At 44.3% G+C, this 18,541-nt stretch overlaps 1 protein-coding gene across 2 annotated transcripts in view; it reads left to right on the plus strand.

Annotated features, from left to right (window-relative positions):
* COL20A1 (collagen type XX alpha 1 chain) overlaps positions 1-18,541 on the plus strand; it is a 222,022-nt gene that overhangs the window by 193,690 nt on the left and 9,791 nt on the right. For both annotated transcript variants that reach the window (XM_077252937.1, XM_077252938.1), the window contains exons 32-35: positions 5,511-5,582; positions 7,511-7,546; positions 7,741-7,807; positions 8,868-9,056. In XM_077252937.1, coding sequence (XP_077109052.1) covers positions 5,511-5,582; positions 7,511-7,546; positions 7,741-7,807; positions 8,868-9,056 — 364 coding nt within the window. The remainder of the gene's footprint in view (positions 1-5,510; positions 5,583-7,510; positions 7,547-7,740; positions 7,808-8,867; positions 9,057-18,541) is intronic.

The raw sequence follows: 18,541 nt of genomic DNA on the forward strand, positions 1-18,541 counted from the left end.
ATGACGTTTTGGTGCTCGGATTACCATGGTTACAATCTCATAACCCAGTCCTTGACTGGAAAGCTATGTCTGTGTTAAGCTGGGGATGTCAGGGGGCTCATGGGGACGTACCTTTGGTTTCCATTTCGTCATCTATTCCCTCTGAGATTCCGGAATTTTTGTCTGATTTTCGTGATGTTTTTGAGGAGCCTAAGCTTGGTTCACTACCTCCTCACAGAGATTGCGATTGTACCATAGATCTGATTCCGGGCAGTAAATTTCCAAAGGGTCGTTTATTTAATCTATCTGTACCTGAACATGCTGCTATGCGAGAATATATTAAGGAGTCCCTGGAAAAGGGACATATTCGTCCTTCTTCATCTCCCTTAGGAGCCGGTTTTTTCTTTGTATCTAAAAAAGATGGCTCTTTGAGGCCGTGTATTGATTATCGACTCTTGAATAAAATTACAGTCAAATATCAGTATCCTCTGCCACTGCTGACTGATTTGTTTGCTCGAATAAAGGGGGCTAAGTGGTTCTCTAAGATTGATCTCTGTGGGGCGTATAATTTGGTGCGAATTAAGCAGGGGGATGAGTGGAAAACCGCATTTAATACGCCCGAGGGCCATTTTGAGTATTTAGTAATGCCTTTTGGTCTTTCAAATGCCCCTTCAGTCTTTCAGTCCTTTATGCATGACATTTTCCGTGAATATTTGGATAAATTTATGATCGTGTATCTGGATGATATTTTGATTTTTTCGGATGACTGGGATTCTCATGTCCAACAGGTCAGGAGGGTTTTTCAGGTTTTGCGGGCTAATTCCTTGTGTGTGAAGGGTTCTAAGTGTATTTTTGGGGTTCAAAAGATTTCTTTTTTGGGGTACATTTTTTCCCCCTCTTCCATTGAGATGGATCCTGTCAAGGTTCGGGCTATTTGTGATTGGACGCAGCCTTCTTCTCTTAAGAGCCTTCAGAAATTTTTGGGCTTTGCTAATTTTTATCGTCGATTTATAACTGGTTTTTCTGATGTTGCTAAACCTTTGACTGATTTGACCAAAAAGGGTGCTGATGTTGCTGATTGGTCCCCTGCTGCTGTGGAGGCCTTTCGGGAGCTTAAGCGCCGCTTTTCTTCCGCCCCTGTGTTGCGTCAGCCTGATGTTACTCTTCCTTTTCAGCTTGAGGTCGATGCTTCCGAGATCGGAGCTGGGGCGGTCTTGTCGCAGAAAAGTTCCGACTGCTCCGTGATGAGACCTTGTGCGTTCTTTTCACGAAAATTTTCGCCCGCCGAGCGAAATTATGATATTGGTAATCGGGAGCTTTTGGCTATGAAGTGGGCTTTTGAGGAGTGGCGTCATTGGCTTGAGGGGGCTAGACATCAGGTGGTGGTATTGACCGATCACAAGAATTTGATTTATCTTGAGTCTGCCAGGCGCCTGAATCCTAGACAGGCGCGCTGGTCGTTGTTTTTCTCTCGGTTTAATTTTGTGGTCTCATACTTACCAGGTTCTAAAAATGTGAAGGCGGATGCCCTTTCTAGGAGTTTTGAGCCTGATTCCCCTGGGGATTCTGAACCTACAGGTATCCTTAAGGATGGGGTGATATTATCTGCTGTTTCCCCAGACCTGCGACGGGCTTTGCAGGAGTTTCAGGCGGATAGACCTGATCGTTGCCCGCCTGGTAGACTGTTTGTTCCTGATGATTGGACCAGTAGAGTCATCTCGGAGGTTCATTCTTCTGTGTTGGCAGGTCATCCCGGGATCTTTGGTACCAGGGATTTGGTGGCTAGGTCCTTCTGGTGGCCTTCCCTGTCTCGAGATGTACGAGTTTTTGTGCAGTCTTGTGATGTTTGTGCTCGGGCCAAACCTTGTTGTTCTCGGGCCAGCGGATTGTTGTTATCTTTGCCTATTCCGAAGAGGCCTTGGACTCACATCTCTATGGATTTTATTTCTGATCTCCCTGTTTCTCAGAAAATGTCTGTCATCTGGGTGGTGTGTGACCGTTTTTCAAAGATGGTCCATTTGGTGCCCTTGCCTAAGTTGCCTTCCTCATCCGAGTTGGTTCCTCTGTTTTTTCAAAATGTGGTTCGCTTGCATGGTATTCCGGAGAATATCGTTTCTGACAGGGGGACCCAGTTCGTGTCTAGATTTTGGCGGGCGTTCTGTGCTAGGATGGGCATTGATTTGTCTTTTTCGTCTGCGTTCCATCCTCAGACTAATGGCCAGACTGAGCGAGCTAATCAGACCTTGGAGACTTATTTGAGGTGTTTTGTGTCTGCGGATCAGGATGACTGGGTTGCCTTTTTGCCGTTGGCGGAGTTTGCCCTCAATAATCGGGCTAGTTCTGCCACTTTGGTTTCTCCTTTCTTTTGCAATTCGGGGTTTCATCCTCGTTTTTCTTCCGATCAGGTGGAGTCTTCGGATTGTCCTGGAGTGGATACTGTGGTGGATAGGTTGCATCGGATTTGGGGACAGGTGGTGGACAATTTGGAGTTGTCCCAGGAGAATACTCGGCATTTTGCTAACCGCCGTCGTCGTGTTGGTCCTCGTCTTCGTGTTGGGGACTTGGTGTGGTTGTCTTCTCGTTTTGTCCCTATGAGGGTTTCTTCTCCTAAGTTTAAGCCTCGGTTCATCGGCCCGTATAAGATTTTGGAGATTCTTAACCCCGTGTCCTTTCGATTGGACCTCCCAGCATCTTTTTCTATCCATAATGTCTTCCATCGGTCATTATTGCGCAGGTATGAGGTACCGGTTGTGCCTTCCGTTGAGCCTCCCGCTCCGGTGTTGGTTGAGGGTGAATTGGAGTACGTTGTGGAGAAGATCTTGGACTCCCGTGTTTCCAGACGGAAACTTCAGTATCTGGTCAAGTGGAAGGGCTACGGTCAAGAGGATAATTCTTGGGTGACAGCCTCTGATGTTCATGCCTCTGATTTGGTCCGTGCCTTTCATAGGGCTCATCCTGATCGCCCTGGTGGTTCTTGTGAGGGTTCGGTGCCCCCTCCTTGAGGGGGGGGTACTGTTGTGAATTTGGTTTTTGGGCTCCCCCGGTGGTCACTGGTGGTACTGGACTTGTGTGCTTCACTTTCTCTGTTCACCTGTTTCCATCAGGATATGGGTGTATCCTATTTAGCCTTGCTGCTCAGTTATTCTAGTGCCGGCCATCAATGTAACCAGAGCCTTTCTGTTGCATGTTCCTGCTCCTAGACTACAATCAGCTAAGTTGGACTCTTAGTCCTAAGTTTGTTTTGCATTTTTGTTCCAGTTCACAGTTATGTTATTTTTCTGTAGCTGGAAGCTCTTGTGGGCCGAAATTGCCACTCCGGTGTCATGAGTTGACACATGAGTCTTAAAGTAATTTCGAGATGGTATTTTAATAGGGTTTTCAGCTGACCGTGAAGTTCACTATTGTATCTTCTTGCTATCTAGTAAGCGGACCTCGCTTTGCTGAACCTACCTTCATACTGCGTATGTCTTTTCCTCTGAACTCACTGTCAATATATGTGGGGGGCTTCTGTCTCCTTTTTGGGGGAATTTCCCTAGAGGTAAGCCAGGTCTGTCTTTTCCTCTATTAGGGTTAGTTAGTCCTCCGGCTGGCGCTAGGCGTCTAGGGATAAAACGTAGGTACGCCACCCGGCCACTGCTAGTTGTGTGGTAGGTTTAGCTCACGGTCAGCTCGAGATTCCATCACCCAAGAGCTAGTCTGTTGTTTAAGTTCTCTGACGTTCCCTTGCCATTGGGAACCATGACAGATACAGATGTGATTCTTCACCTTTTTATGCTTACCTTCCGTATGTTAGCCACTTGTGGCAATTTAAGCTATCTGTACCCCTCACCCCCCCCCCCCCATCAACAAGACCCAGCAGTGGTGGGGTTACCTTTATAAACCAACCAGATTCACTTTAATTTCAACTTTTTGTGTAAAGTTTGAATACTACTGTATAAGATGTAGTTGTAAAATGACTTTTCCTGTTAGTTAGGCAGCTCTGGGCAACTCAACATCAAGCAGAACAATTGCATTACCTGTCCGTATCCTATACAACACCTTCAAAGCAATCCTTCAAGGCCTGGATTGTACAGAGCAGTAGTCATGCTGATCTTACTACCCAAAAAATAATTATGGGAAGATGAAGCCGCAATGGGATATGATTGTAGAACGACTTCTATAGTAGGCTGTCCTGCAGTATCACATCTATAAAACCTCCATGATAAGTCATAGGAGGACAGATACAGGTATATCCCATGCGTACGTTGACTCACTGTACATTTTCCAACCAAATCTGCGGAAAGTTGGTTCCAAGCATCTACTACTCTTTGAATTACATGATATTTTCCAGCATTGCTTCTGATCTTCTCCAACTAATTTCAGATTGTGCCTCCTTGTTCTTGAGTTTAACATCTTATTAATTTCTTTAGCCTCCGTGGCATAACCGTAAGTCATGGAATGGCGTAGCGTTACGTTAATGGGATCTCACAGGCGCAGTAGTGGTTACAGTACAATCATCACTGGAGCCTAGTTTTCATTGTTAGCTAGGCTCCTGCCATGCAAATAAAGATCGAAATTAACTCCGACTCTGGCCATTCAATCCTCTAGATGCCACAGTTAACAGTGACAGTAGGCATCTAAGTGGTCTGACAGAGGCAGAGGGCACCCTCTGTCATCTATAGGTAGGGTACTACCAATGGCCCACAGGTTTGCTGTGGCTGTATGACCATACTTTGGTTTCTACTACACATGTCCTAAGATGGTGCATGCACCGAACAGGTCATCATCACGTCAGAAGATATGAAGACATGTCTCAGCACCACCACCATTTTGCCTTTGTTGCACAAGCGCCAAACTTCCTGCGTGGCAGAAATAGCGTTTTTTTGTAAAGAAGAGCCTTAATTGCAGAACACAATTTTGGCTGTGCATGTGCTAATCAGAGAAACTGGTGTTTGTGCAATAGAAGTGAAATGATAGCGGTACTGAGACAGCTACTGCGCAGGTGCAAATAAGGGGATTTAGGAGATTCATAGTAGAAATCCAAAAAAAGAAGCACATCCAGACATGAACATGTGGATCAGTGGCCCCGCAGGGCACAGTGTCACCAACACTCTGCAGTAGGCTAAAGGATATCAGATCCACCTAATTATTCAGGGATTTGCTACAATTATCAATAACTTATAGATCAGGTCTTTAGGTATCAAAGGCTTTGCTGAAACCCAGATATCCACAGCATCACCTTCATCCTGTACTTTAGTGACATATTTCAAGAAATCAATCAAAATTAGGTTGATATAATCTGCCATCAAGCCATGTACAAGATGTCAGATTTTAGAAGGTCAATAATTCTAGGAGACAATATTCTAAGGGAGGATAAAGTCTGAACAACCTGAGAGTAGATTTATCTGCATAACCTAATGGCCCAAATGACATCTGACCCCTGCCCCTATTTATTGCTCTGACAATGCACATTTTCAATGTGTGTAATCCTTAAGGAACCTTCAAGAACTCAGTGGTGGACTGATGGATTATTATTTTTTAATTAACCCCAGGGCACTCAAGGACTTTATGGTCTTAAAGGCAACCCCGGGGAGAGAGGATCTGTTGGAGATGTTGGCCCCACGGTAAGTAGATTAGACAGCTCTGGCATGGTTTGTGGCATATTTTAATTATACCAACTGGTTAGATAGCTATTGGTAATAGTAAAAAAAAATTATCAAAATTTCCCATGTAGACTTTCAGTTATTTGGCCTTCTACTGTTTTTTGATTATATAAAGCTGTTTAGGGGCCTAAAACTGGCTGTACACAGTAATATTACTGATTTTAGTCGGACTCCCAAACCATTTCATTTTTATGGGGTCCTTTCCACTCTTCCCCAACAGATGATGATATTACCATGCTGAACCTTAACACATGAACCTTTTGTTCTCAGGCTGCCAACAGAGATGTCTGGGTGCGGCTCACCCCTTCTCCTCTTTTAGAACACATGCATGTTCACTGAACCAAGCGACCATGTATATGGGGGTTCTGAGAGAAATCTGTCAGTTACCTGATGTGCATGGTCACCTGCCAAAAAGTCATTCAACCCTTTCCCGACATCCACTGTACATGCACGGCGCAAGTCTGCTGAAGACCCCCTTGCCCAAAATCATAGCAGTCCATTGAAACCCAGCCTGTGGCTGAACTTTAATAGAGACCATGATCTTTTTTATACATACAGCAATACTAAAGTATTGCTGTATACGGTATAGTATAAGCAATCTGACCATCACAGGTAACAAAAAAAAATTAAAAAGTATGAAAAAAAAATCAAAATTATTTTTGCCGTTAAAAATAGTTAAAAAACAATAAAAAAGCACATATGCGGTATTGCTGCATCCATAAAAGTCCAACATAAAATTAATTAGCCTGATCAAGTATACACACAAAAAATTAATGGCTCCAGAATTTACTTTTTTTTTTGTGGGTCATCACAATGCACAAAATTATTAACTTAGAAATGATCGAAACGTCATATCTATCCCAAAACAGTATCAATAAAAACGTCATCTGGCTCCACAAAAAATAAGCTGTATTTACTAAAAAATTAAATTGTTACGGGTCTCAGAAAAATGGAGACGACCCCCACATTTTTAACTTTATGATTTTCCCCACTAAAATAAGGATGAAAATTCTACAAGTTTGGTATTGCTGTTACAGTAGTGACCTGGAGAATCATGATGCCAGGTCTTATTTAAAATACAATAAGCAAGGTTGGAATTGTGTTTTTATTTTCCGCAGTTTCCCCATACTTAGAATTCTTTTTCTGTTTTCCAGTACATTATATGGTGAGATGAATGGCGTCATTGAAAAATACAACATGTAACAAAAAAAGCAAGCTGTTATAGAAGGAGAGGAAAAAAACGAAAAAAGCAAAGCCAAAAATTTGCTGTGTTGGGATGGAGTTAAAATAATAATTATATTCAACTGGATGGGCAATTATTAGTATGCCAGTATCTAATGTGTTTTTCGATTATCATCCTCCTTTCCCGAATAGCGATGCCCACACTTGTGGCCACGCCACCTACAGGTGGTTCTGTAAGAAGGAAAGTCCCATTGCCCCACTGAGGGGTAAATTGTATCAATTTACCCCTTAGTTTATGAGTTTAGCAAACCATGGCTTTTTCTTCCGTTAATAGTGCCACACCTGTGTACAGGTCGGTTGTGGTATTGCAGCTCAATACCATTCACTTTAATGGAGCCAAGGTGAATTATAAGACAGGGACCAAAGAGGGGCCGTTTTTATAATAGTGGATAATCCTTTTATTTTTAGGTAAAGACCCTCTGTGTCCATTGTTGGTCACCCTTTGGATAACCATTGGCTCAGTAGTTAGCTCTGCGGGCAGAAATAATCACTATCTTCACCCTGTAGTTTCAAGATTAAATGCATCCAATGTCTTGAAGTTTTGAGACCCTTTCTGGAACTCTAGCTAAAATCCCCCAGATTGTCTTCATTATTTCTTTTGATTTATTTTCCTTTGTAATCATTTGTTGTTTTATCTCCCTTGGTAGGGTCTGCCTGGCACCCGTGGAGAGAAGGGCGAGAAGGTGAGTAACAATTAACGCAAGACTAATTGCTCATCTCTTGATAAAAGACATCTTCCTCATCCTGTATAATATGAAGGGACAGGAAATCATTGCGCACCAGCTGAGTCCTCATCATTGTGCTCCTGTCATCGATTGCTGGTCACTTTTAAAAATTCAGTGATGTGTAATGTAAAGGTCACATCTTGTCATCGCAGGGAGAACCTCAGTCCGTTGCCACAGTTTACCACTTGGTGCACCAGGTGTGCGAAAGGCTTATTCAAGGTGGGTCTCAGTTACCACCTCTACCCATTATCCCTACCCACCACTGATACACTGTGTTATGTCTAGTGCTGGTCCTCTGGGGCTAAAATTCAAAGACCACCAAAGAGAGAATCCCCGTATCATGCTCCACCCCCGCAGGCTCAGCACTTGGTGAAACATTGTTCTGCTTGGGTGTTTCCGTAAAATACCTTTCCACTAACCAGACTCCAAACTACTTGCAACTTGTGTACAAGAGTATTGGGACACATCTTAATAATTGAATTTGGGTTTTTCATTCAGTGCCATTGCCCCGGTGTATAACATTCAGCCCCTCGCCATGCCGTTCTCCCTCATTCTAAAGATCTCACTAATACCAACGTGGTCATGTAATAGGATGTCACCGGTGTAGCAAGTCAGTTTATGACATTTCTTCTCTTCTAAACTTTCCAAAATCAGCTGTGACTGGTTTTGTGGTCCAGTGATGGTGGACTGATAATGCTATGGGCTTATTTTCAAGGGTCGGCGTTGGCCCTTTGCAGAAAAGCGAAATCTTAATATTTCACCAAACAAGATATTTAGGACAGTTATAGCTTACAAGTTTCTGGGAACACTTCGGAGAAGGCCTTTTTCTGTTCACCTTTACTGCGCCCCAGTGCACAAAACAAGGTCCACAAACACATAGTTGGGGAATTTTTGTGTAGCGGAACGGGACTGTCCGCACAGGGACGTGACCTCAACCTTTGGGAGTCAGGCCCTCTCAACCAGCATCAGCATGTGACATCACAAATGTTCTTGTGGATGAAGGGGCAAAAATTCCCACTTACATCTCCAAAATCTTGTCAAAAAACTTCCCAGAAGGCAAGAATCTGCTATTGCTCCAAAGGGACCAAACCCATATTAATGCCTATGGATGTAGAATGGGATGTGATAAATGTTCCTGTAGGTGTAATGTGGAGGTGTCCCAACATTTCTGTCCACATAATGCATAAGTACATAATTAAGACCCCTGACAATAATCTCACTAACATTGTATGTAATTTATTCCCTCGCTCATGCTCTTTTTTTCATATCTTTTCTGTAGCTCACTTAATAAAGCTGGATGCGGTGCTTAGAGAGCAAGATATACAACCTGTTCCTGTCTGGGATACTGAATTAAAAATGGGGGAGCCAGGGCCACCAGGACCTCAAGGGCCACCGGGGGAACAAGGAGAACCAGGTGTTAATGGTGCACCAGGGCAACCAGCAAGGAACGGATATCCAGGAAAAAGAGGTGAAAAGAAAAAATGCAGTAGTTGACAATAAATGGCTTCACCCAACCACTAAGCATGAGTGGAGAAAAAGTTTTGGTGTTATCATTCATATTCTCTCAGAAAAGGCAAAAAAAGCAAAAATTCTGCCGAGGTATGTAAACTTTTGAACACAACTGTCTATATATAATATAAGACCACCACATAGCCGCCTATAAACAGTATGAGCTTCCACATAGCCTCCTATATACAGTTTTAACCTCCACATAGCCTCCTACATGGGTTAAAATTCCGGCAGCCAATCAGGGCGCAGAAACCATCCACAATGTCCAGACACAAGGGCTTCTGTCCTCGGCTGCCAAAGTCACATGTCCCTCTCCATATAAAAAGCAGACAAGTTGTTTTTGCGCCATTTTGTCAGTGTAACAGCGCAGAGAGGCTACTCCTACTGCTTCTACAAATAGGCAGATAGTTAGCTGGTTTATTGTCAGCTAGTTCAGCTATACTGTGTTAAATCGACCTTCCAGCATCTAAATAGTTTGTGCTAATAGTGTGATACAAGCAGGAGTCCACATTTCAGAATCTAAATCGTTTGTGCTAATACTGTGGTGCAGGCAGCAGTCTACATTTCTGAATCTGAATCCTTTCTGCTAATAGTGTGGTCCAGACACACTATCATCCAACATGAGTGTGAAAAAGCGAGGTCGTGATGGAAGGGGGAATAGGCTTGATTCCCTCTGCATCATAACTCTCCCATCGCACCACTGACTGTGGGGAACCACAGATGGGCAAATCTGCAGAGCTGTTTACAAATTCTATTCCATGGACATCAGAGGTCTGCCCCAAAGACTCACAGAATCAAGAGCATCTGTACCAATGCCCCCAATTTTTTTCAATTGGATCCAGGGCTGGACGAAGTACGGTCCGATCAGCATCCAGACGCTCGTCACCAGATGTTAACCCCTAGGGGTGGAGGTGATCCTGATGAGACTCAGATACCTTTGGCGCATGCGGAAGCTCTTGGCAGGGAGCGCCTCATTCCACGCGACCATTGGGACTCCCGTGAAGTGATCTCAGGGTGACGATGGGTTGCCATGACAGCCAGAGGTCTGCTGAAGAACTCCATGCTTGCTACGATACTCCTGTGAAAACCAGACTGTAGCTTGCATTCATTGGAGATCGTAATTTTAGCTATACATAGCACAAATGATCAGACAATCGCAGCTTTAAGTTCCCTAAGGAAACTATTAAATACAGTAAAAAGTGAAAAAAAAAAGTTTTTAATATACTGAAAAAAAAACCTGCGAGTTTAAATCATCTCCCCTTTTGCCCCATTAAAAATAAAACAATTAAGCAAAATACATGAATTAATCTGATCGATAATTGGCATAATTTAAAAAAAAAATCAAAATGCCAAAATTACGAGGTTTGTTGGCTGTTGCAACATTGCAATAAAATGCAATAAGCGATACCCCAACATGATATCTGTAAAAATGTCACCTCAAAAGCAAATATTTGTTTGGTATTTTTTTTTACAAATTTCTGATTATTTTTTCACCACTTATGTTTGGTATCTGCGTACTCATGCTGACCTGGAGAATCATACTGCCAGGTCAGTTTTACCATATAGTGAACATAGTAAATAAAAAAAAAAAAAATGATCGTGGAATTGCACTTTCTTGCAATTTCAAAGCACGTGGAATTTTTTACCTGCTTTCCAGTGCATGATATGAAAAAATTAATAGTGTCATTCAAAAACACAACTTGTCCCACATAAAACAAGCCCTCATATGACTATGTGGGTAGAAAAATAATAAAATTGATGGCTCTGGGAAGAAAAGTGGAAAAACACAAAAAGTTAAATCTCTCTGGGGTGAAGGGTTTAAAAATAATAAACATCACAGTCAGTGGCGTAACTACAAAGTTATGGGCCCCGGTGCAAACTTCCAAATGCCCCCCCCCCCTGCAGCCCTGCCATACAACTCAATGTAAACCCCATAGAATACAACACAGCCCCCCTCATAGTATAATGCAGCCCCTCCATACAGGGGCAGTGAGAAAGACACAAGCAAATGGTGACGAGGGGGCAGGGGAGAGGGCACAAGGGGGCTAGGTGAGACAGGCACAAGGGTAACATAGGGGGGCTAGGGAGCAAGGAAGACAGGCACAAGGGGACACATGGGGGCTAGGAGGCAGGGGAGAAGGTTACAAGGGGACTAGTGGGCAAGGGAGACTGACACAAGGGGACTAGTGGGCAAGGGAGCCTGACAAGGGGCACACGGGGACTAGTGGGCGAGGGAGACTGACACAAGGGGACTAGTGGGCAAGGGAGACTGACACAAGGGGAATAGTGGGCAAGGGAGCCTGACACAAGGGGCACACGGGGACAAGTGGGCAAGGGAGACTGACACAAGGGGCACACGGGGACTAGTGGACAAGGGATACAAGCACAAGGGGACACAGGGACAAGTGGGAAAGGGAGACTGACACACAGGGACTAGTGGGCAAGGGAGACTGACACAAGCACAAGGGGACAAAGGAGACAGGCACATGGGGACACACATCACACACACACACACTACATATATCACACACACACATCACACACACACATACTACAGATATCACACACACACACACACTACAGATATCACACACACACACACACACACACACACACACTACAGATATCACACACACACATACTAAATCCTCTCTGGTACAGGGGTGGCTGATGTAAATCGGCTGCAGCTCCGCAGCTCCTCAGCTTCTCCTGACTAAAGTGGCTCTGTCCCGCCCCTCCCCCCTGCTCTCACCTTCTGTCCCGGGGCTGCAGAGCAGAAGCTGACAGTCTCACCATGATGACTGGAGCTGCTTCCTGTCTGTCACGTGCCCCGGCTGCCCCCTCCCCCTAGACACGCCTCGGACTGTTGCCGTGCAGGAGGAATCTCCTGCACTGCAACATGATGTTGGGTGCCTCTGACCTGCCGGGCCCGGGCCCCTGACCTGCCGGGCCCGGTCGCACTGGCGACCGCTGCGACCGCGGTAGTTACGCCCCTGATCACAGTTCAGCAAATTACAGACATATTTGGCATCTCTGCAATCGTAACAACCCATCCACTACAGTGAACAGATTTTTTAGGGTGATCTGCAAATGGCATATATAGCACAAACAATTCTTTTCTACATTAAACCACCAAGAAAATGTAATGAAAATATAACTCTAAACATAGCTTAAATGCTGCCTTTTTTCTGTTGCTTTTTATCTACAGATCTCGCCGCCAACACACTACGCAACAACAATATTCTTTGATTATAGCGTTTTTGCCATGTTTTTTATGCCTTTTCCACTCTACTTGATGGGCTTTGATGCAGATATGAAGAAGCGTTTTTTAATGGTTTTTATAGTACAACAATTTCTTCTTCATACTTTTTTTCAGGCTCCTCATAGAAGTGCATAGAGAAAAAGAAGCATGGTTGGTAGGAGTTTTCATGAAATCACATCAGTTTTGTTTGGACAGTTTGTCCGAGTTCACGTGTAGCATAAATGCTGCGTTTTTTTTTGTGTGCAGAAAATCTGTCTGTTTAACTGTTCAAGTAAAGTGGATGCGATTTCATGAAAATTCATATCCACTGTTCATCTAAAGACGCTGTTGAACTTTACGGTTTGGTGAATTTTTTCTTTATAGGTTTCTATGAAGAGCCTAATAAAATACATGTAAAAAACTCAGTTGCTTTTTTAAGAGCAGAATCAAAGCTTTTTCCCTTCACCTATGACAGCACACATGAGAGAGTGATCCGGTCACCAAGGACAGGAAACCTACTGAAATAAATGGGCGGTACCTCTCCCCTGCATCAGTTAGTTTCCTGTCCTTGAAGGGAACCTAATGCTGAAGAAGGTGATGAAAGAAGGCATGGAAGACACTTACGCAGGCCTGTCCCGGCATCTGGATGAGCAGGCTTTCAGGTTCTGGAAGCCTCATCCACTGGTTCCCTGGGGGGTCATGTGTACATGTGGGTGACAGATGCTTGGCATATCTCTAGCCGCCGCACGGCAGGTGACGTCAGAGGGGTGCGCGGGAAGATGGCGGTGTGTTCCACTGACCTCACAGGCAAGTCTTGCTGGGAATGGGATTGCCCCAGTGACATCGGAGGGGGCATCCCCGGAAAAGATGATGACAATCCACAGGTGTGGGGAAGGCTTTACCTCTTCATCCAGGCCTGGGAAAACATCTCTTCCAGCAACTGGATTCTGGATATAAAAAGAGTAGGCTTGAAAATCGATTTTTGTTGGATTATTTGATGAACCTTCATACTGACAGCCCCTAGAAGGTTATCAGAAGAGCAATTAGCCTTAGAGATGGCAGTCTTAGTTCTGGTATGGAAAGAGGTCTTGTGCGAAGTACCGAAAGAAGCAAAATGAAGAGGATTCTATCATCCCCTTTTTTGATAAAAAACAGACTGCACGTTCAGAAGCATCATAAACTTGAAGAGCCTAAACAGATTCATAAAATACCATGCCTTCAAGACGGAATCAATAAGCATGGTCATAAACCTACTGTTTCAGAATTGCTACATGGTGGTAATAGATTTAAAGGATGCATACTGTCATATCCCGATACATCCAGACCATCAAAAGTTCCTGATAGTCGCTTTATTTGTATGCGGAGATATAAAGCATTATCAGTTCAAAACCCTTCCATTCGGCTTGCAGCTTGTCTGTGGCAGCAAGAGTCTTCTTCACCAAAGTGATAGCCAAGATAACAGACTATCCTCGTGTTCAGAATACTCTCATTATTCCATACCTAAATGACTTCCTGATTGTGGGAAAATCAGAAGAGCAGCACAACTAAGAGGAGTCAGAGTCATCTTAAAATAAAAGAGCTTGGCTGGATTATAAATTCACACAAGTCAAGACTAATTCTGGTGAAAATAGTATTTTCTAGGTCTCATCTTAAACTGCGAGTTACAAACTTCCCTTTTGCCCAAAGGGAAAAAGGACAAGATAGTAGCTCTAGCCTCAGCAGCAATGAAGAGTCCGAAAATGACTTTGAGAAAAGCAATGCCCTTGTTGGGAACTCTGACATCATGCATCCCAGCGGTGATGTGGGCCCAACTGCATAAGAGGCAGCATTAGTGGGAAATATTATCTGCACAAAAGCTGTTAAAAGGGCATTTAGAAGGAAAAGTAGAACTTTCTTTGATAACCAGAAATTCCCTCTTATTGTGGATACACAGGACAAAGCTAACATCAGGGGTCCAATGAATGGGGTGTTGTGAATTAGACTTTTTTGGCTCCCTCTTGTGGTCACTGGTGATATGACTCTGGGATTGTCTTTCTCAGTTTGGCACCCACCTGGGTCGTTAGTCCAGGGGTGTTGCTATATAAGCTCCCTGGATTCTCAGTCCAGTGCCTGGCATCGTTGTAATCAGATCCTTTCTGTTTGCTCCTGTCTGCTGGTCCTGGTTCTTGCAAAACTAAGCTAAGTCGTGCTTCCTTGTTTTTTGGTTATTTGTATGGCTCTTATTTTCTGTCCAGCTTGTACTAAATGTGATTCCTGATTTTGCTGGAAGCTCTAGGGGGCTGGTATTCTCCCCCCGGGCCGTTAGACGGTTCGGGGGTTCTTGAATATCCAGCGTGGAATTTTTGATAGGGTTTTTGCTGACCGTATAAGTCATCTTACTATATTCTGCTATTAGTCAGTGGGCCTCTCTTTGCTAAATATCTAGTTCATTCTTACGTTTGTCTTTTCTCCTTACCTCACCGTTATTATTTGTGGGGGGCTTGTATCCATCTTTTGGGGTCTTTTCTCTGGAGGCAAGAAAGGTCTATCTTTTCCCTTCTAGGGTTAGTTAGTTCTCCGGCTGGCGCGAGACGTCTAGAACCAACGTAGGCACGTTCCCTGGCTGCTACTATTTGTGGTGCTAGGATTAGATATACGGTTAGCCCAGTTACCACTGCCCTATGAGCTGGTTTTTTATGTTTGCAGACTTGGTATGTACTTTTGAGACCCTCTGCCATTGGGGTCATAACAGTATGCCAGGCCAAAGTTGAATGTTTAATGCATTGCAGAAGTGGGATAATAGGAAAGGAAATTTTTTGTTTTTTTTTCCTCTCTTTGTTCCTCCCCTTTACCTCTGAGTGGCTTGTGCTTGCTGCAGACATGAATGTCCAGACCTTGATTACAAGTGTGGATCAGCTTGCTGCTCGTGTGCAGGGCATACAAGATTTTGTTACCAGTAGTCCAATGTCTGAACCTAAAATACCTATTCCTGAACTATTCTCTGGAGACCGATTCAAGTTTAGGAATTTCAGGAATAATTGTAAATTGTTTCTATCTCTGAGACCCCGTTCATCTGGAGACTCAGCTCAGCAAGTTAAAATTGTTATCTCTTTCTTATGGGGCGACCCTCAGGATTGGGCCTTCTCGCTAGCACCAGGAGATCCGGCATTGGCAAATATTGATGCGTTTTTTCTGGCGCTCGGATTGCTTTACGAGGAACCCAATCTTGAAATTCAGGCAGAAAAAGCCTTGCTGGCTATTTCTCAGGGCCAGGATGAAGCTGAAGTGTATTGCCAAAAATTTCGGAAATGGTCCGTGCTTACTCAGTGGAATGAGTGTGCTCTGGCCGCAAATTTCAGAAATGGCCTTTCTGAAGCCATTAAGAATGTGATGGTGGGTTTCTCCATTCCTACAAGTCTGAATGATTCCATGGCGCTGGCTATTCAAATTGACCGGCGTTTGCGGGAGCGCAAAACTGCTAATCCTCTGGTGGTGTTGTCTGAACAAACACCTGATTTAATGCAATGTGATAGAATTCAGATTAGAAATGAACGGAAAAATCATAGACGTCAGAATGGGTTGTGTTTTTACTGTGGTGATTCTACACATGTTATATCAGCATGCTCTAAACGCCTAACAAGGGTTGTTAGCCCTGTCGCCATTGGTAATTTGCAACCTAAATTTATTTTGTCTGTGACTTTAATTTGCTCATTGTCTTCCTACCCTGTTATGGCGTTTGTGGATTCAGGTGCTGCCCTGAGTCTTATGGATCTGTCATTTGCCAAGCGCTGTGGTTTTGTTCTTGAGCATTTGGTAAATCCTATCACTCTTAGAGGTATTGATGCTACGCCATTGGCGGAAAATAAACCGCAGTTTTGGACACAGGTAACCATGTGCATGACTCCTGAACATCGGGAGGTGATTCGTTTTCTTGTTCTGCATAAAATGCATGATTTGGTCGTTTTGGGTCTGCCATGGTTACAGACCCATAATCCAGTCTTGGATTGGAAGGCAATGTCTGTGTCAAGTTGGGGCTGTCAGGGAATTCATGGTGATTCCCCGCCGGTGTCTATTGCTTCCTCTACTCCTTCGGAAGTTCCTGAGTATTTGTCTGATTATCAGGATGTATTCAGCGAGTCCAGGTCCAGTGCTCTGCCTCCTCATAGGGACTGTGACTGCGCCATAGATTTGATTCCAGGTAGTAAATTTCCTAAGGGAAGACTATTTAATCTGTCTGTACCTGAGCATACCGCAATGCGTTCGTACATCAAGGAGTCTCTGGAGAAGGGGCATATCCGTCCATCCTCTTCCCCTCTTGGTGCGGGATTCTTTTTTGTGGCCAAGAAGGACGGATCTTTGAGACCTTGTATTGACTATCGGCTTCTGAATAAAATCATTGTTAAATTTCAGTATCCTTTGCCTCTGTTGTCGGACTTGTTTGCCCGGATTAAAGGTGCCAAGTGGTTCACCAAGATAGATCTTCGTGGTGCGTACAACCTTGTGCGCATTAAGCAGGGAGATGAATGGAAAACTGCATTTAATACGCCCGAAGGTCATTTTGAGTACTTGGTGATGCCTTTTGGGCTCTCTAATGCTCCTTCAGTGTTTCAGTCCTTTATGCATGATATTTTCCGGAAGTATCTGGATAAATTTATGATTGTTTATCTGGATGATATTCTGTTTTTTTCTGATGATTGGGACTCGCATGTAGAGCAGGTCAGGATGGTATTTCAGGTTTTGCGTGAGCATGCTTTGTTTGTTAAGGGCTCAAAGTGTCTCTTTGGAGTACAGAAGGTTCCCTTTTTGGGGTTTATTTTTTCCCCTTCTGCGGTGGAGATGGACCCAGTCAAGGTCCGAGCTATTCATGATTGGACTCAGCCCACGTCAGTTAAAAGTCTTCAGAAGTTCTTGGGTTTTGCTAACTTCTACCGTCGTTTTATCGCTAATTTTTCTAGCGTTGTTAAACCTTTGACGGATATGACCAAGAAAGGTTCTGATGTTGCTAACTGGGCTCCTGCAGCCGTGGAAGCTTTCCAAGAGTTGAAGCGCCGGTTTACTTCGGCGCCTGTTTTGTGCCAGCCTGATGTCTCACTGCCCTTTCAGGTTGAAGTGGATGCTTCTGAGATTGGGGCAGGGGCCGTGTTGTCGCAGAGAGGCCCTGGTTGCTCTGTAATGAGACCATGTGCCTTTTTCTCTAGGAAGTTTTCGCCTGCTGAGCGGAATTATGATGTTGGCAATCGGGAGTTGTTGGCCATGAAGTGGGCATTTGAGGAGTGGCGTCATTGGCTCGAGGGTGCTAAGCATCGTGTGGTGGTCTTGACTGATCACAAAAATCTGATGTATCTCGAGTCTGCTAAACGCCTGAATCCTAGACAGGCCCGCTGGTCATTGTTTTTCTCCCGTTTTGACTTTGTGGTCTCGTATTTACCAGGTTCAAAGAATGTGAAGGCTGATGCTCTTTCAAGGAGCTTTGTGCGCCTGACTCTCCTGGAGTCGTAGAACCAGTTGGTATTCTTAAAGAGGGAGTTATCTTGTCAGCCATTTCTCCGGATTTGCGACGTGTGTTGCAGAGATTTCAGGCTGGTAGACCTGACTCTTGTCCACCTGACAGACTGTTTGTTCCTGATAAGTGGACCAGCAGAGTCATTTCCGAGGTTCATTCCTCGGTGTTGGCAAGGCATCCGGGAATTTTTGGCACCAGAGATCTGGTGGCTAGGTCCTTTTGGTGGCCTTCCTTGTCACGGGATGTGCGGTCATTTGTGCAGTCCTGTGGGACTTGTGCTCGAGCTAAGCCTTGCTGTTCTCGTGCCAGCGGGTTGCTCTTGCCCTTGCCTGTCCCGAAGAGGCCTTGGACACACATTTCCATGGATTTCATTTCAGATCTTCCGGTGTCTCAGGGCATGTCTGTCATCTGGGTGGTATGTGATCGCTTTTCCAAGATGGTCCATTTGGTATCTTTGCCTAAGCTGCCTTCCTCTTCCGATCTGGTTCCTTTGTTCTTTCAGAATGTGGTTTGTTTACACGGCATTCCTGAGAATATTGTGTATGACAGAGGATCCCAGTTTGTTTCCAGGTTCTGGCGATCCTTTTGTGCTAAGATGGGCATTGATTTGTCGTTTTCGTCTGCCTTTCATCCTCAGACTAATGGACAAACGGAGCGAACTAATCAGACTCTGGAGGCTTATTTGAGGTGTTTTGTTTCTGCAGATCAGGATGATTGGGTG

Source organism: Ranitomeya variabilis, chromosome 4 (assembly GCF_051348905.1).
Source record: "Ranitomeya variabilis isolate aRanVar5 chromosome 4, aRanVar5.hap1, whole genome shotgun sequence".
NCBI classification, from domain to species: domain Eukaryota; kingdom Metazoa; phylum Chordata; class Amphibia; order Anura; family Dendrobatidae; genus Ranitomeya; species Ranitomeya variabilis.